This window comes from Siphateles boraxobius, unplaced genomic scaffold (genome assembly GCF_051911475.1).
Source record: "Siphateles boraxobius isolate OS27281-9 unplaced genomic scaffold, OSU_SipBor_1 6, whole genome shotgun sequence".
Taxonomy (NCBI): Eukaryota; Metazoa; Chordata; class Actinopteri; order Cypriniformes; family Leuciscidae; genus Siphateles; species Siphateles boraxobius.
In genome coordinates, this window is record NW_027509186.1 from 33,856,918 (window position 1) to 33,874,914 (window position 17,997).

General features: G+C 37.6%; 1 protein-coding gene across 2 annotated transcripts; it reads right to left on the bottom strand.

Annotated features, from left to right (window-relative positions):
- Nucleotides 1-3,233: 3,233 nt before the first annotated feature.
- On the bottom strand, nt 3,234-17,141 carry calm3a (calmodulin 3a (phosphorylase kinase, delta)). 2 transcript variants are annotated; one of them, XM_077208979.1, is made up of 6 exons: nt 16,935-17,141; nt 11,447-11,477; nt 10,123-10,266; nt 9,303-9,409; nt 5,949-6,084; nt 3,234-4,824 (listed from the first exon to the last, which is right to left on the bottom strand). In XM_077208979.1, exons 1-6 carry the CDS (start codon nt 16,935-16,937, stop codon nt 4,796-4,798), a joined length of 450 nt encoding a protein of 149 aa, XP_077065094.1. In that variant the 5' UTR covers nt 16,938-17,141; the 3' UTR covers nt 3,234-4,795. The 2 variants fall into 2 exon arrangements, with proteins under 2 accessions (XP_077065094.1, XP_077065093.1); XM_077208978.1 differs by lacking the exon at nt 16,935-17,141 and having other exon boundaries at nt 11,447-11,483.
- Nucleotides 17,142-17,997: the final 856 nt, after the last annotated feature.

Consider the following 17,997-nt stretch of genomic DNA (forward strand, 5'->3'; position numbering starts at 1 on the left):
AATCTAGCCTGCAAAACAGATCGTGAAAAGGCCGAGAAATAATTAACTGGCCTATATTTTCACACTCCTAAAGTTTAATACTTATGGTAAAGACTTGAACAAGCATTAAAGCCTAAGTATAAGCCATTATAGTGATGTTGTAACTAAGCTAGCAATCGGGAAATCAAAAGGCATAAAAAAAAAAACATAAAAAAATAGGGAAAAATGCAGATCTGAGTTTCTTTCATTCTCTGAAGTTCTTTATCTGAAGTTCTGAATTTTAATTAAGATGGAAGAAAAAAAAATTCAGAATATTTAAGCGTTTTCTTCAGTGGTGTCACACCATTCAAAGTGACTGAGGGGGCACGTGCCCCCTCAGATTTTTCCTCCCTGATAATTTTTTTGTCACAACTTTATTCCTATTATGCTCCATAATTACCAGAGCCTATAACGACTCAAATATATTCTTCTGGATGTGTAATAATACGGTCATTATCAGCCCGCCCCTTTTTCCTAATATGGTGTCTGTGTATATCAAATCTAGAGCACTGAGCACTACGCGCATAGCGCTCTACAATCTTTGCTGTGTATGTTCAAGCAACTCACTCGTCTCGCACGTTGAGCTGGCAATGTTTTACAGATGGTCTTGAAGTGGTAAGTGGGCAAAGCAACAAATCGGCATTGAATTAGTTATCGGATGATACCCTTTAACTGTCACCCCCCCCCTCGCCCTCCCCCCCATTTTTTTCGCCTAGACATAAAAATCATTATTCAAACTTAAATGGTAGTAATTCAAGAATGCTTAGGAATATAGACCTATGGTTGGTCTTGTTTTTTTCCAGATTATTGTAGAAGTGTATAAATTATTAAAAATGAAACAGAAAAAAGTTATATAAGTTTAAGTTTATGAAATTATTTAATGTAAAAATATAATTATTAATATTTTAAACAAAATATATATATTACACAATATATTTTACTCTAAAACTGCAAGAAAATTAAAGCCAAAAATCTGAACAAGTTGTGTTCCAAATTTTAGGTTGATATCTCAAAAAATGAGTTTTCAGTAAGATTTTATTTGGGCGCAGTACCCAACTGTTTCACTAGGTGAACACCAGACAGATTACTGCCCATATAAGGGCGCCTCCATTTTCATATATGTTTTGAATGATCTGAACCATGTATTTCCATAATTTTCATACAATTTATCAAGTAAACATCCTATTCAGAAGTAGTATGGGTGGTTTGGCTGTATTTGATTTGAATTCAACCTCTAATAAATGCATAAAAAGACCACATATGTGCGTTATAGCTCGCAGCCACATCACAAATCAAGAATCCATAATATTTTTCTTTATATTTAAAACATTTTCAGACCTTTTTTTCTCATAAAATGGAATTGCTGTTATCTTTTGAACTCTTGGCATGAAAACAAACTGAGGTTTCTACCAATCTTTCATAATTTTTCATTTTTATTGCTATTTCAAAATAAAGGCCTAAATACTCCTAGTGAATATGAAATATTCTTGTTGCAAATTGATAAATTACTGCTCCTCTGTAATTTATTTAAAAAAAACAGCCACCAAATATGAAAACGAGAGTATTTAAGCTTTCAAATGATATATAGTTTGTCAATATTACTTTAGGTTTTTACTAAGATATTATTGTTTTAAATATATATTGGCAAACGCCCCACCTGTGGGACGGTGACACTTAAGAGGTTAAAAGGTAGTGGGATTATTTATGGTTGACCTGGAAATTTTAATTTTGATCAAAAAGTTATGGATTTGATATTAGCTGCGAATTCAGAGCATTAACTGAAGTTGTGTGTCAGTGTAACGTTATCAATAGCTAGCCTAGTCTAACCGTAAACTAGTTGTCAAACTTCTTTCAAAGTCCTTCATCACATATTAATATTAAAATAACTTAATTTCAGAGCACCACAAAGTCAGACCTCAGCACCTTTATGTACCTTTAATGTAAGATCGTTCTTAGGTCCCATACCAATTTAAAATCATAACATAAAAACTGCAATGGTACTGTTTTTAAAATCATGTGTAGTAGGCCTAAGTGTACAGTAAGTGTGTGTGTAAACATGCTTTAATGAAGTAGACTTCAAAAGCTTTTGAATTTGAGCTTACAGTTCTTTCATCAACCTGTCTTTTACATAAACTTACAAAATAGATACTTTAACTTAGTCCTCAGATAGAGGAGGGTTTTGCTGCTAGCTCCGTTAAGGTATTTCTGTCCCTCCCAAACTGCATTGAAATGGTATGTTTAGCAGCCAGAATTTAACAATTTTCAGGGGGAGAAACCCGCTGACCCCTCCTAACATGATCCATATCACCCGTCAGAAATCAATTGCAACGTCTCAGATTGTGCATCCAGAATTTTGGCTTGCATGACGCCCCTGGTTTTATTTTTCAATCTGTCAGATTAGTTCAATGTTATTTTCTCTAATAAATTCTCAAGTAAATGTTTGTTCACGGAGAGAAATGCAAAATATTGAATAGGTAAAACAACGGCGCCATCCTCTGTCCAGCTTGTATATTTCACTCTCAATCACATCTAGTGCAGTGGTTCTAAATCTTTTTTACTACCACCAATCCATTACATTATTCAACGCACTCAGTTTTTGAAAACTTAAAATGTAATCAATATGATTATTATTTAAATCATAAAATTCGAGGATTCCAGAACATTTAACAGTTGAATGTTCTTCAGAGTTCCCGCTCATTGTAACCAATGAATTTACATCATGACTCTTCCAGTTGTTTGTGATGAGGTTAATTTCCTTAAAAACAAATAAAAACTCCACTAATCTAGTGATTCACACCAATATTGCACAAGGCCTCATGTCATATTAAAGATTCAACTGCTTTTGATATGCAAGACTTGTTCCATCCACACTTTATGAAGCAAGCAGTCTAAAACTTATGCATTTAACAATTCAATATTTTAAATGAGCTTAAGTGCAAATGAGGTGCTTTTGAGATGCAGAGTGAACATGGCAGCAGTGTCGCCCGCAGCACATCAGTAAAAAGGCAAGTCACTCGGCAAAAGGAGATGTTTCACTATTTAACCCTGGATTATTTACAGCTCCATCCAGCACAATCCTTAGAGTTAAACCCAAATATAGGTCAGATTTGACTGGAGACCTCTCGGGTGAGTGAGCGGATTAGCTTGGAGCTAATGACAAAACCTAACAAGTCACAGTTGCATAAGACAACAAGAACATCAAACACACAACTGTATGCATAAACATATACATTTAATTTTTTATTGTAAAACACTGATACATATTTCACATATTATCCATACAGATTTCACATGTTGAGTATTCCCCATCCTGTCGCTCATTTTCTAACCCAGCCAACATGAAACTCTCAAGACGGTCCAGAATAGAGTAAGATATGCTATGTAAAGCTCTTCCACAGGAGTAATATGTTTTGGCAAGAAAAATACAACAAAAAAAAACAATTATGAGACCAATAGCAAGCCCTTCATAGTAACCAGTCTTACAAGCAACATAATTCAATACATCGTCTATCCACCCCTCAAAATAACTCTTGTTCGACAGTTTCACCTTTATACATGTCTCGCAAGCAGAGCGCAAATGAAATTGAGCACTTGACAACAAGAGGTGTGATAAACCCACGAGAGCAGGAGAAAGCAGCAGCAGCAGGTTCTTCTTCTGTGGTTGAATGTATAATCTACACCAGAGTGCAAATATATATAGATATTTGTGTGTGTGTGTGTATATTCATAGATTGATAACATACTTAAGTAGACTACAAGATCTCTTGCAAAAAAGTTGAGGCTTACGAGTAATATGGCACATTTCAAGACCACGAATCAAACAAAAGTCACAGACCTAACTAAAATAACAATATGCAATGCAAAGTTTACCAGACGTTAATATTGCAGAACAGTACATTTATAAAGCAACACTGATAGCATTATGATTATCTATGTAAATATATTTTTACAGTTATGCTATTTGCGTCATTCTGTCACTGTCTGCTGTACATACTTTACATCTCCACGCTCCCACAGAGTTTGAAGTCTTCAGAGACGACACCCACAGTAAAATAAAGGTTTAAACCAGCTGATGATAACCACTGTCAACCAAGTACATGCCTTACAGCCCATAAAGACACTCTTAAAGTCGTACGGCGCCATTAAACCGCTGAGTATGACGATGACTATGACGTCGGGTTTTTACAATATGTACGTCTTCATAAACATCCAGTTTTCGTTCCGTTCCGAGTCTTTAAAAGGAGAAGGCAATACACAAAAGCATGACTTCACCACAGGGGTCACACGCAAAAGTTTCCGCTCAGTTTGTATTGAAGGCAGCACTGTGACCCTGGACTAATCACCACAATGTTTTAGCATTATTATAATAGGTTTTTTTAAAATATTTATTTACTCTATTTTGGAGCTATGAAAGAACACTCATGAAAGGAGATGTTCTCTGCATTTTAAACGCTGCCGTACTAGGCATGGACTTCAACTCGTGTGCGACTAAAGAGACGTTCTGTCCTCGAAATTTTTGTCAGGTCTGGAGACGTTTGCTCCTAAAGGGCTCATGCAGTTATGCTTGGTCCATTCACTTCTGCTGGGACAATTCTGCTAGTATATTTCACAAATTGCTTCTGAATTTTGTTTTGAATTTTTTGGTAAGAGATCACAGAATTTGACATTCTAATACTCTCTGAAGTAAACTTTAGATTTTTTTCTTTTTAAAGACAGAGTGATCTTAGTAGGACAAGCAATGTAAGAGAGAAAGAGAGATACAGGATAAGACAATCCTTCACTTCGCAGTCATCATCTGGACAAACTCTGCGAAAAGAGACAGAAAAAGAGATAATAGTAATTAATGATTCCTGACACTGACTGCTGACAATTTTTTTTATGGATTTTCCTTTCTATTATGAAAAATGTGCTGGTAAATGGTTTTAGAAAATTTTATCCAAACATTTTCTATGTTGCTTTTTTATTTGAAAAGTTAATCTTCAAGTTTCTGTAATACCTTGGTTAAAAATATATATACATGATTAAAAAATAAAAGTATATATTATATTTTATATATATATGTCTCTTTTTAAATAAATATATACACAAAAAAAGTTTGGGGTCAGTAAGATGTTTGAAATGTTTTTGAAAGAAGTCTCTTCTGCTCACCAAGGCTGCATTTATTTGGTCAAAAACAGAATAATATTGTGAAATATGATTACAATTTAAAATAACCGTTTTCAATGTGAATATATTTTAAAATGTAATTTATTCCTGTGATGCAAAGCTGAATTTTTAGCATCATTACTCCAGTCTTCAATGTCACATGATACTTAAGAAATCATAATATGCTTATTTGCTGCTCAAAAACATTTATGATTATCAATGTTAAAAACAGATGTGCTGCTTAATATTTTAGTGTATACCTGAAACATTTTTCAGGATTCTTTAATGATTTTTTTTTTTTTTTTTAAGTGAAGACATTTAAATTGTTACAAATGATTCAAATTATTCAGTCCTTGCTAAATAAAATGATTAATCTCTTTTAAAAAAAAATTAACTGACCCTAAATCTTTAAATATAATGTATATATAATGTAAAAATGCACTTGAAGTATAATATTTAAGGTTAAGCATTCAAAATAGCAATATTAAAAGGAATGCAAGACTTTATCAGGTACAAGTCTTTCCTATTTTTAGATATATCACCCATGTACTGTCACTGAATTACATTACACCATCACATTCTACAAGTTATGTGTTGAACGTTCAATGCAGGTGTAAAGAGCGAATGCAAGACAAAACACTTTCTCTGGAAAACTAATTTAAAAAAGTATTCACACAACAGTGAACATGAACAACCTCCATCTAAATAAAGTTTGTATAAATGTCATTCTGGTTACGCAATAAAACGTTCCTGATTGAATGGGAGCATGCGCCACAGCTGCTCACCTTCATAGTTGACTTGACCGTCTCCATCGATATCCGCCTCTCGGATCATCTCGTCCACTTCCTCGTCAGTCAGCTTCTCGCCCAGATTGGTCATGACGTGACGGAGCTCGGCTGCACTGATGTAGCCGTTTCCATCCTGAGAAGAGAATATTATGCCTCATCACACATAGGGCTGGGTATCGTAACAAAATTTTCGATACCAATACCGATACCTTTGTTTCGATACCGGTTCCTGAACGATACTTTTTTCGATACCATTTTTATGAAACCAGTTTTAACAATATAACATTACCTAAAAAAAAACGTATTTTTTTCAGTTTGTTGACTTTTTTACATTCATATTTTGAGTCGGTAAAAGAGCACCGATGCTAAAGTTTTCTATGTTTCCTAATAATTTAACAACATGTATCCTTTACTTCAATGAGCTCATTGTTTCTGCCTTAACTTAATGCATTGTTTTACAATGAAACTGAATGAAAATTAATTGAAATGCATTACACACAGTCACCTCTGATAACAGATCACTCTAAATGGTAATTTAGACGCATGCATTTTCTGTAAAGCTGCTTTGAAACGATATGCATTGTGAAAAATGCTTTACAAATAAATGTGAATTGAATTAAATATAGGCTACTGGGGTGCAGGATATATGCCTGGCGCTCAGCACACATGAAGCTTGCCGCAAATGGCAAAAGTAGCCTAATGATTATGGATGCATCGGGAAACGATAGCAAGGAGATATTTTAATTGTTTATTAATGAACAAGTGTTTACAGTGTGTTGGTGGCAAAGATGATTATTGCGATGCTGACTCGTCATTCCTGCACTAGTGAATGCGCGCGCGCGCTTCTATGGATTAGGTAATCAAACTATTTATTTCTAATTGTTTCATTTAAAAGTAGATATATTTTGACCGTATATAGGACTATTTCTCATGTCTGTGAGGCAAGTATCCTATACGCTGAATTTCGGTTCATTGGTTACGCGCTCCATTTCTTGCAGTCGAAGACGGATAAACTTTCTACTCTCAAGTGTAGGCTATCTATGCGCTTTTAAGTGCCTTATCAGATTTACCATGTTGCCGGTCCTGGCAGCAATTATCTTGTCGAAAATATTGCAACGCGTGCTTCTGGCATGCATAGGTAGGTAAACTTTTGATAATTTCCACATATTTTCTATCTATCTGGGTTGGGACGCTTACACACACACAAACACACACACACACACACACACTACAGCCTCACGTTGCGATGAGCAACGTCTCTGGGCAGCCGCGTAAACTAGTGTCTTTCCGCTAGAGCCAATCATGCTGCATGCTTATTGTTTCACTGACGTTGACGAGATTAAGCACTTAGGTACCGAAACTTGGTACCGAAAAACAAGACATGTTTCGATGGTCGGTACCTAAAAAGTACCGAACTCAGTACCCAGCCCTAATCACACATCAGGTTCTTTTGTGGTGTACTATAAATGAGGGCTGTCACGATTCCTCAATTAAATTCAAGTACTCGATTTTAAAAAATCCTCACTTGCAATTTACCCATGTAGAGTAACCGGCAAAATACCGTAAGTGGTGCATTCCACAAACGAGAATCCATTAACCGCATTATCACACGTTTTCTAAGGCTGCACAATATATTAAAACCCATTTAAAAACCATACTATAGCATATAAAGTGCATATATATTTATACATGCGCTTTAATTATTTACATGCATGTAGGTTACCAGCGTCTCAGGGTACGTCTACATTAATCCGGATACATTTAAGTTGAGTAAAGAGTTTTCCAAAAGTTTCTCGTCCGCACAAAAATGTCGGAAAACGCTAAATTCACCTTACTGCACATGCCTAAACCCACATAAGAGCTCACTGAGATATGCGGAATTCACGCAATTCTTCTGGTAGGATCATTTTATTTAGCGAAATATCTCTCAATTCACTGATGCGTGCGTCCAGGTCGCACTCAGTCACCATATGTTTGGTCTAAAACCCAACTGCTCTCATATTTTGTCGCAGGACAGCAAATGCGAATAAATTTTCATTCATCTTTGCAGGACTGTGATATAAAGAGTGTGCAAAGTAACATTTTACCAAACTGTGTGAAAGTGAATAGCACATAACGGGCTTTGTGCCTGGTATAAACATAAATATCTATCGGCACAATATGAGTCACATGGCTAAACATGCGTCATCGTTTTCAAGTACCTCGGTTTTCGCGGTCCACACTAAAACGCAGTTTTCAAATTTATCCACTTTGGAAAGAGTTTTCAAAAAGCGTAGTTTTCGTTCATAAACCGCCATCTCAGTGTGGACTGAAGACCAATGCGGAGAGTAAAAGATGCATTTTTCAAAAAAAAAACATATTAGTGTGGACAAGGCCTTAGAGCGGCTCAGGGGTGTCCAAACTCGGCCCTGGAGAGTCACTGACCTGTAGAGTTCAGCTCCAAGCTCAACACACCTGCCGAGAAGTTTCTAGTATACTTAGCAAGACCTTGATTAGCTGGGTCAGGTGTGTTTAGTTGTGGTTTGTGCTGAACTCTGTAGGACAGTGGCCCTCCAGAAGCAGGAATGGACACCACTGGGCTGAGTGAACAAATGAACCCGAAAAGATTTCCATGTCAAAGAAGGTGGAGCCTCAGACCACACCCACCTATTACGCAATGGTCACGGACCAAAGGCAGTTCAAAGGTGTTTTACAGCCGGTGCAAATTTTTACAGAAATTGTGCTAGCGAGCTGTTTTCCAACCACTGAAACAAATATTTATTTGCTCAAATCTTGATTGAAATTACATCACACCCATTTGTTCTTTAATTTAGCTTGAAGTATATCTGAGTCTTAAGAAGTCAACTTTCATCACTTGTTCTTCTGAATAAGGACACATAAAATGAAAAAATGTGATTTAATTTAGGTTATAATTTATTTTACTTTGATTGTTTTTGTGTTCAAGTATCCAACTACAAAATGCCCATCCCTAGCTCAAAGCCAGATGTGAAGCAATCAAGAGAACCCAAATGCAACTCAAGCCGTTTGAAGCATGCTCTTATGGCAACGGCCTTAAGCAGCTTGAGCCCACATGGTGAATAATCTAACCCACTGTCTGGAAAACACACCTGCACAGTCCTTACGTAATGCTTCATACGCTAGCAGCTTACACAGTTTTCCTGGATGATTAGTCAGCTTGTCATCATGCATGCTTAAACCTGATGCTGCATAACATTGGCACGTTCTTGTGCTCAAAAGTATCTACCTTGTACATTCATTAAGATTCTTAATGATTACTATTCACGAATTGGTTCAGTGCTTAATCTGGTTTCAACTTCATGGCAGCTGCTGTTAATGGTGACATTTCCTCACCTTGTCAAAGACTCTGAAAGCTTCTCGGATTTCCTCTTCACTGTCCGTGTCCTTCATTTTCCTCGCCATCATGGTTAGGAACTCTGGGAAGTCTATAGTTCCATTGCCTGTGGACAGACAGTACCATGTTGTTGCTATTTACCACAAGATTAAACGGAAAACAAAATGTATCTTCAAATCCTTGCACCAGTGCATCTGCTTCAGGCAATACTCTTCAATATCTTTTAAAGTTCCAATGCCATGACTTTTGCAAACTTTGGCAAGCTTATGTTGAGATCTTCCGAAGAAGCGCTTGCTCTAGAAGCCTGACAACTTCTAAACTAGGGCTAAAACGGCAAGACGACATAATCGATGACAGTCGATTTGGAACTTCAAAATGGCATTGTAAATCCCTCAAAGGGGTACCATTTAGGGAAGTTTGCGAGTGTATATCTAAAACTGACATTAAACGCAGACGATCCTCACATGACGATCCTTGTCAATGCTACTCTTCCCTCATGAGAAAAACACCTAACATCTGCTTGATCTAGGACAGGGGTGTCCATTCCTGCTCCAACAAACTGGACTGGAAGTTTCTAATTATCCAGAAGACCTTGTTTAGCTGGTTCAGGTGAGTTTGTTTAGGATTGGAGCTGAACTGGCCCTCCAGGAGCAGGATTGGACACCCTTGATCTGGGAGGGTATTGTATTGTAAATTGATGTACATGAAAAGCATCTGCTACATAAGAAGCCAAATAACTTTAATGAACTAACATAAGTCACTTATCGTATCAAACAGAAAAAAACAGCAGGACTGTTACAAAAGTGTTCCTGGTCTTACCATCAGCGTCGACCTCGTTGATCATATCCTGGAGCTCAGCCTCAGTGGGGTTCTGACCCAATGAGCGCATGACTGTACCCAACTCTTTGGTGGTAATGGTGCCATCGCCATCTTTGTCGAACAGTGAGAACGCCTCCTTGAACTCTGTTTTGAATTACATACATGGTAAGTACATTACATGTACACTGCAATGACAAAGGAGCTTTATTTTTGAAGTCTAACCCTCTTTGCACACTTTGGCAAGTAGGTCATCTTGGCACTCCTTGCATAAAGAAAATTTGCATTCTACCAACAGTATACTGCAAAGAGTGAAAGTAGCATGGTCAAGAGTCAATCAGAACAGAATTTACCACTTATCCTCCGTTACAGCTTACAACTTATGCACAGTTACAGATTTAAAGCTGCAAATTACACACTATTAAACATATGAACATTAGAGGAGTTCTGTGCAACCACTGTAAGGTCAGCATCCCACTAGACCAGTGGTTTCGAAGGACAGGATATTTCTGGTACTTCTGCTGTAATGACAAAGCTGCTTGTTTTTAACTTTTTTTAAAGTTAAATACGTTTTTGAGTATAAAGTTTCAAGAACTGCATCTTCTTCATGGTTCTTATTTTTATGACAAGTAAATTCACATTTTTTCCCAGTTGTTTCAGGAGACGTTTTTATTTTTTTACTCGCAAATAGCAATACCTAACATATTTCAGAGCTTGTCAACTTATGAAAATTATACATATTAATTACAGAAATTCTCATGACTTAAGATCTTAGTCATTTCCATGACTTTTTTCAGGTCTAGAAATTGCGCTTTTAAAATTCCCTCACATATACAGGTTTTCCAAGTACGTGGGAACCCTGGTTGGAAATAAAAATTGAAATAACAAATAGCGTGTCAGTTTATATCTTTTGAGCCGATTTATATCGTTTAGCTTATTTAATATTTGCTTTGTCTTTTTTTAAACCATTTTAAGCCATCTTGCGGCCCCCTAGTGGGTCCCGGCTCCCTGATCGAAAATAACTGCACTAGACGTTTGTTCAGCTGATATTACTTGAAAATGAATCTCAAGAAAAATCAAGGGCAGCGAATTAGTCTGTCAACCCTCTTCCATTCTTAATCAAGTTGCTTGGAGTAGGCTAGTGGGACAACGTCTTAACATGTTCTTCAGGTCAGAGTTATATTTATAATCCCATTTATCAGCACAATCTTTTGCAATATAAGCTTCTATAGGCACGTGATTGTCTTCTGCTATCAGTGCGTACTGATGATGTCGTGTAAGACAGCATTAGGGGCCATTTTGAAGATGATTGTCAGAGTTCACTCACCAGCAATCTGTTCCTCGGTCAGCTGATCTGCCTGCATTAGAAAAGAGAGGAAGGGAAAGAGAAAGTCAATCAGCTCAGTGTCATATCACTACAAGGCAAGCTCCAGTTTTGCAGTGCACACACACCTCTGACTAAATGAGTATAATGAAGGACATGCATAAAAATACTCTTTTAAAAATATCCACAGAAGTTATAATTAGACAGTGCCACTTAGGGGGTCATGAATGCGACACACTTAAAATGATTGCGCTTCTCTCTGACACGGAGTTCATTATTCAATTATTAAAGACGACAGGATTCATCTGTGCACGTGCTTCACTCGGCGTGATTCAGCTGTGACTTTTGTGAGAAGTGCCATTAGAAGAACCATTCAAAGCCTTGTATTCAAAGACGGGTGATTCATAAAGCTTGGAGCTTAAAATGGACAGGGTGTAAAATGATCTATGAGAATACAGCGGACACGGGTCTGACTCATCCACATATGAGGCATTGACTTTCGCTTTAATACATTTGGCTAACCATTTGTGAGATGAGAAAACAGCTGATATAAATGGTACCCCAATAACAAGAGCACACAGGCTCTAATCAAATTTTGCACTGTAAAAGCAGAAGAGGAACTAGACTTTTCTGAACATGATGCGTATGAGCTTCCTATGCAAAGCTCAACATGATGTTGTCAAATTGTTAGTGAAAATGGTGCTTTATAGTTCTCAAATAGGCATAGGGGTTAATGACACGATGCTATTTTTTTTGTCCTGGAATTTATTAAGTATTAAAAAAAACAATTGAAACGCAATTCATATGCAATGACTTGAACACACCTCTTCAATGATGAGCATGTTTTAATTTCTGTGTTAATCTTGATTTCTCACAAATTGTGTGCTTTTTCTAGGCGAGTGAGGGTGAACTGCTGTGCTAATAGACTAGTCTCATGAACATGAACGCACACTGTGCACAGAAGACCAACAGCCAAGATCAGGATTTTCATTAAATAATACATAACATTTTGGTTTGTTTTTCAACAACCCCAATCGAATACACCGAGCACACTTGGAATATATGAAATGTCTTGCACGGGATCATTCTGTGATACTTCTGCATCTTTTTTAAAAGCTTGATGCTGGTCACTATATGAATGAGCAAGAGAGGGACATTTTTAAATTTCTCCTTTTGTGGTCCAAAAAGGAACAAAGGCAATACTGCATTAGAACCGACACAAGGGTGGGTGAGTAAATAATAAAATGATGAGAAAAGTTGCTCCGGCTACTTTGAGGCGTGTATGGTGAGGGAGTGACATAGGTTAATTCTCCCAACGAGCGAGAAAGGTTGACATGTTAAACCTCAAACCTCAGCTTTCTGACGCAGCCCGTATCAGACCTCAGGTGGACATGGCCCCAGGACCAGCTACACGAATGGTTAAATGCCTAGTTTGGATGCAGGTGGGCTGCCGTCTCTGATGTTGTTGGCTAACATATTCTGCACAACGCTTCTCAGGCCTGAATTTCTGAATTTCAATGACTGCAGCAATTACTGTGGATTAAGTGGAGCATGATGGGACAAATGTTTGTCATGCAACAAGAGTCCTCTCCGAGTTGCTTTCCAATTTGATGAGCAAGAGCATGTGAGTGAATGTACAAGGGGTGGACTTAAGCCTGTTTTATGCTTCTGCGTCGAATCGATGGCGTACCCCCGCAGACCCCTCTGCGTCGCCTCGAACCCCTCTGCCATAGCTCGACGTGCACCTCCAAAAAAATTTTAACTACGCGTCGAGGCGACGCAGACCACAAGGGCTGTGATTGGTCAGATGCACCGCGATGCAACTCAACCTGACGCAGAACCATAAAACGGCCACGACGCCGTAGGAGTGACGGCGTAGCTACGCCGTGGAGTTGACGCAGAAGCATAATGAGGCCTTTAGTGGTTTTGGGGCCCTAAGCAATTCCAGGCATGGGTCCCCAACACACCAACTACGTACAAGTTATTTCACCTTTGTAACCCTTATTTTGCTCTCTCTTTCTCACAACACTCAACCATTTTTCTACAATTAACCGTATGCCAAATCTTAATGTAATTTAATCTGTAAATGTTGTATTTTCTCAATGTGAAATAGAATAATGAAAAATGAATTCACAAATTTAAAAAACGAAATTTACAAATGAACAATTAACACAATGCTTAACGCCAAATATTTTTCCTACTGGCCGGATTGGGCCAGTGGTTTAATTTTTTGCTTCCCCTGCAAAAATTTTCACTAGCACCCCACAAAAAGTAATACATATGTAAATAAATATGTAAATGAAAGGTTATGACACCAAATTTTAGATGCCAGTGACATTTCTCAATTCTACATTACAATTTTGATTCCAAAGCAAAAACAACTGGCCGAACTAATATAAATCTCAAATATTATTAGAGATAAGTAAACAGGCATTAATAAAATAGGAACAAATAATAGCAATAGCATTAATAAATACAAAAGAACAAATAAATGATAAGTACTTCTCAGGATTTTCAGTTAGGTCTAACAGTAACAGTGAATGTTGTGATTTCACCAAGTACAATATGTGCCTAGATCCTGGAACAACATTCCAATCAACCAATCAGATTTGAAGGGCGGGTTTACAGTTAGTTTCAATTTTAAGCTTATAACAAGACTTAGGTGCTTCTACACAATTCTTATTCACCGATTATTTCCCTCTGATTTTAGTGATGGGTTATAGGTAGGGTTAGGTTTAGTGGTGGGATAGGGTTAGGATTATGTTTTTCTACAGGAATGTTGATCCAGGAACATGTCTGTCTTGGCAAAATCACAGTGACCATCTAACAGTAGTTTTCAGGTATAGAAATTGAATAAAGTAATTAAATGTAAAATAAAACTGCAAAGTCTACACTTAAATCTAGATATTATATTTAGCAGTTATTCGGTCAAGAGAAGTGAGTGATTTTTTTTTCTGTCCTTTGTTGTTAAAAAGATAGACTGCCGCAGGATTATTAAGCTGCTGTCACTTTAACAGCTAATGTCCAGATCGAATATTGTGTTACAGGTGAGTTTTCTTTCTCGACTGTTTACGCACACTTAAGCCATTACCGACTGTTTACTAGGATACTCAGCAAGACGGGCATTTTCACATAATTTCATATGAATTTGTGCACAAGACATGAAAGAGAACTCCATTAAGTATTCAAGCGCTGTCTGAGAAGTAGCTTTCTGTGCACGTGTTTGGGATGTGTGCATGCAAAAAGTTCTCACACAGTGCATGAGTACCAGATTTAACTTTTTCGCATCTTCAGGCGCTTGAATTTTTTAACTGGCAAGGCTCAACGACACATGCAAATGATAAACTTTTGTGGCAATGCGGCATTGGCTCGATTGGTTCAGTGACGTCCGTTAATTGTCCTGGGGCAGTCCTCATCGTTGAGCCTTGACCAACTAATTAAATGGCCCTTTCCAAGCTTTTTCAGCCTTAGAAGTCCCGCCCACGGACTGTTGACTGAGCATCTGATGCATAAGGCACAGAAAATTAGAAACTATTTAAGAGTTTCAAAGTTGTTATCTGATTGGTTTAATTATACATGATTTCCGTGGGACAAACACAACACAGATTAAAACAGCACACAGGCAATGACAACCCTGCTTTCTAGTGAGACACAGAGCTAGGCTCGCGTAGCCAGACCTTCAGATTGACGGGGAAAAGGTCTGAAATCCATAGCAGATTTCGTTGGACAAAGACCACCCAAAGGGACGTCCGACCGACATATAAAGCAACCAAGAACAGTTTTTGTTCAGCGTCACAAACAGTCCCTACAATAACAGACCGGGGTCTAAAACTCTTGGACCTATTTTAAAGAGTTTATGCCGTAAACTTCACTTACTTTTAAAAATCCAATTTAGTTGTTCCTGATAAGCGTTATTGTCACAGCTGTAAATTATACAACGTATACAACATTTTTCTTCCATTAGGGGATTTGGCGTCATCACGACTTTGTTTCCAGGCGCTTCGATAAAGAACGCGACACACACGTCTCCCGGAAATCCCTGTAGAATTCAATCAGATGACGAGTTTAAAACTCCTTATGCTAACTAGCCCAAAGCGATTTTCTCCAATGAGGGGGTGGGTTAGATCGCTGAATTTATTTGCCGAAATTTTGGGTTCCAATGGAATGGTCCACTAATCCCTGATAGGGTGGTCCCTCATTCGCGAAGATGTAGGCCTAATACTAACGTTAAAACTTTAATGATGACATCCTGAATATACAAAAAAAATTATATACATGTATAGGCTTATGGGTATTTGTTTGGGCCCTCTGATTCCCTGGGGCCCCAAGCGGCTGCTTACCTCGCTTATTGGTTAAGTCCGCCATTGGTCTGCACTGCAGATTTAGTGTCAGCGTGTTGCTGCACCAGCTATGATTTGGTTCAATGCAGGGGGAAAGGGGGAGGGGGACAACTAGGATCCTTCACTGCAGTTCAGCCTGCTGCAATATGCAACCTCACTGCCCACTCCATTCATATTTATGCTTTACACAGCTATGACCATTTGGGGCTGCAAGATGCTAAACTGCAGTTTTTTTGACCAACCAGTGTGCAACAGCTACCCAACATGTTGCAACTTTGGCCCATGCAAATGCAACAGCCTCATATCCCCAGGACGTTTGCTAAACTTAGTGAACGTGCATGCAATGCAAATATATGGAGGCAAAACAAGCTAAGACCGATTCAGATTCTTCCAGAAATGAGGAACTTGAGCGCATATGCTTTCGCTGATGGTTATTTTTACACCACCACGCCCACACTTATCCTTCTGTTAAAGGCAATGAGCTCAGCCCATGTAAAATTAGCAGCCAGTCACTGTTCACACACAGCGAGATGAGCAGAAGCACTGCGTGAATTCAACACGCATGATGCTTTACATACTAAACTCGCAATGGTAATGGATCTAACATACACTAAACTGTCAATGCTGTGGACAGACACCGTGCATGCTGTGCATTTCATTTCACATATGCATTCGCAACAATTAGAGTCTAATGTGACAAAAACAGCAAGTTTGTGTTAAAGAATATGCAAGAAACCTAATACAGAAACTGGTGCGCATGTGATTGACAGACTTCAGCTGGCGCAAGAGAAGCAGCGGGAACGCGCTAAAACGCAATGGATCTAATTTATTCATTTATCCCTTTCCAAAATCTCTTTTGCCCTAATTCATATTGATTGGTATATGGTTTTCTTATATTATATATAATCACACATGTTGATGCGCATCTGTTGGATAGAGCTAACTGGCTAATTAGCAGTTTGTTTAAATAAAAAACATTGACGTATAGCTACACATTCAGTAAAGCTAAAACACTCTTAATGCGTTTTAATTTGGTAAAGACGACACGAAATTAGTAAATCCATAATTAGCTGTCACACTCTGACAGGATGCTAAAGTGGCTAATCCGTTAGCAGGAAAAAAAAACGACATAAACGTCAGGCTGAACTCACCATCGTTAAGCAATGTCCGTCCGGTAAATGTGTGTAAAATCAACTGCAGAGGCAGAGCTGGTTGTGTTTTATGTGTTGGCGTATAGATAAACGTAGGACCTGTTCCTGTGAGTGAGCGAGTGACTGACCCACCGCGGGATAGAGGTGTAGTAATGCGCTGCCGCTGCGCTCTGGCCTCATTTACACTGTATCCCTCCGCGCCAACTCATCTTATTACTGCACACACCACTATGGCAAGCCGTTTAGACTTTTTTTTTTATTCCCACGATATATATGAATATGATATCAACCATTAATTTTTTTCACTAGTAAAAATTATAATTCTTGATATCAGGAATTAGATTTCTACTTGTAGCAATGCAATTTTTGATATCAGGAATTACTTTCCACTGGTAAAAATGTTAACTCTTGATTAATATCAACAATGACATCATCACTCACAGAAATACGAATTCTTGATTGGAATTTCAACTGGTAAGAAATCAATTCTTGATATCAACAATTGAATTTGAATGGCAGCCTAAGGTGATCATATCAGATATCAAGAACGAATTTCTTACTAGTTGAAATTCAATTCTAGTAAAAAAACAACAACAAAAAAACATAGTTTTTTATATCAATAAATACGTGGTTGGGCAAATGTCTGTTCTTGATATCAACAATTGAATTGCTACAAGTAAAAATGTTAATTTTTGATATCAATAATTCGATTTTCACTAGTGACAATGTTAATTTCTGATATCATGAATGTGATTAGTAAGAAAGCCATTTTAAATATTTGAAATTACTCTGCTAATTATTGCTATCAGAAATACATTTCAGATATCAGAAATAACAAATGGAAATGTAATTCCTAATTTAAAAAATTGCCATTTTAAAGGGTTTTTTGCAAAATTCACTTTTACATGGTGTTTGAACATAAATGTGTGTTGGCAGTGTGTGTACACAACCACCCTATAATGATAAAAATGCATTTTGTGAATGCACAGGGTGCCAGAGAGGCAGAGACAGACCAGCGGTAGGACCATATATTGATAAGCCCGCCCCTTGAAGGCGAATCTCA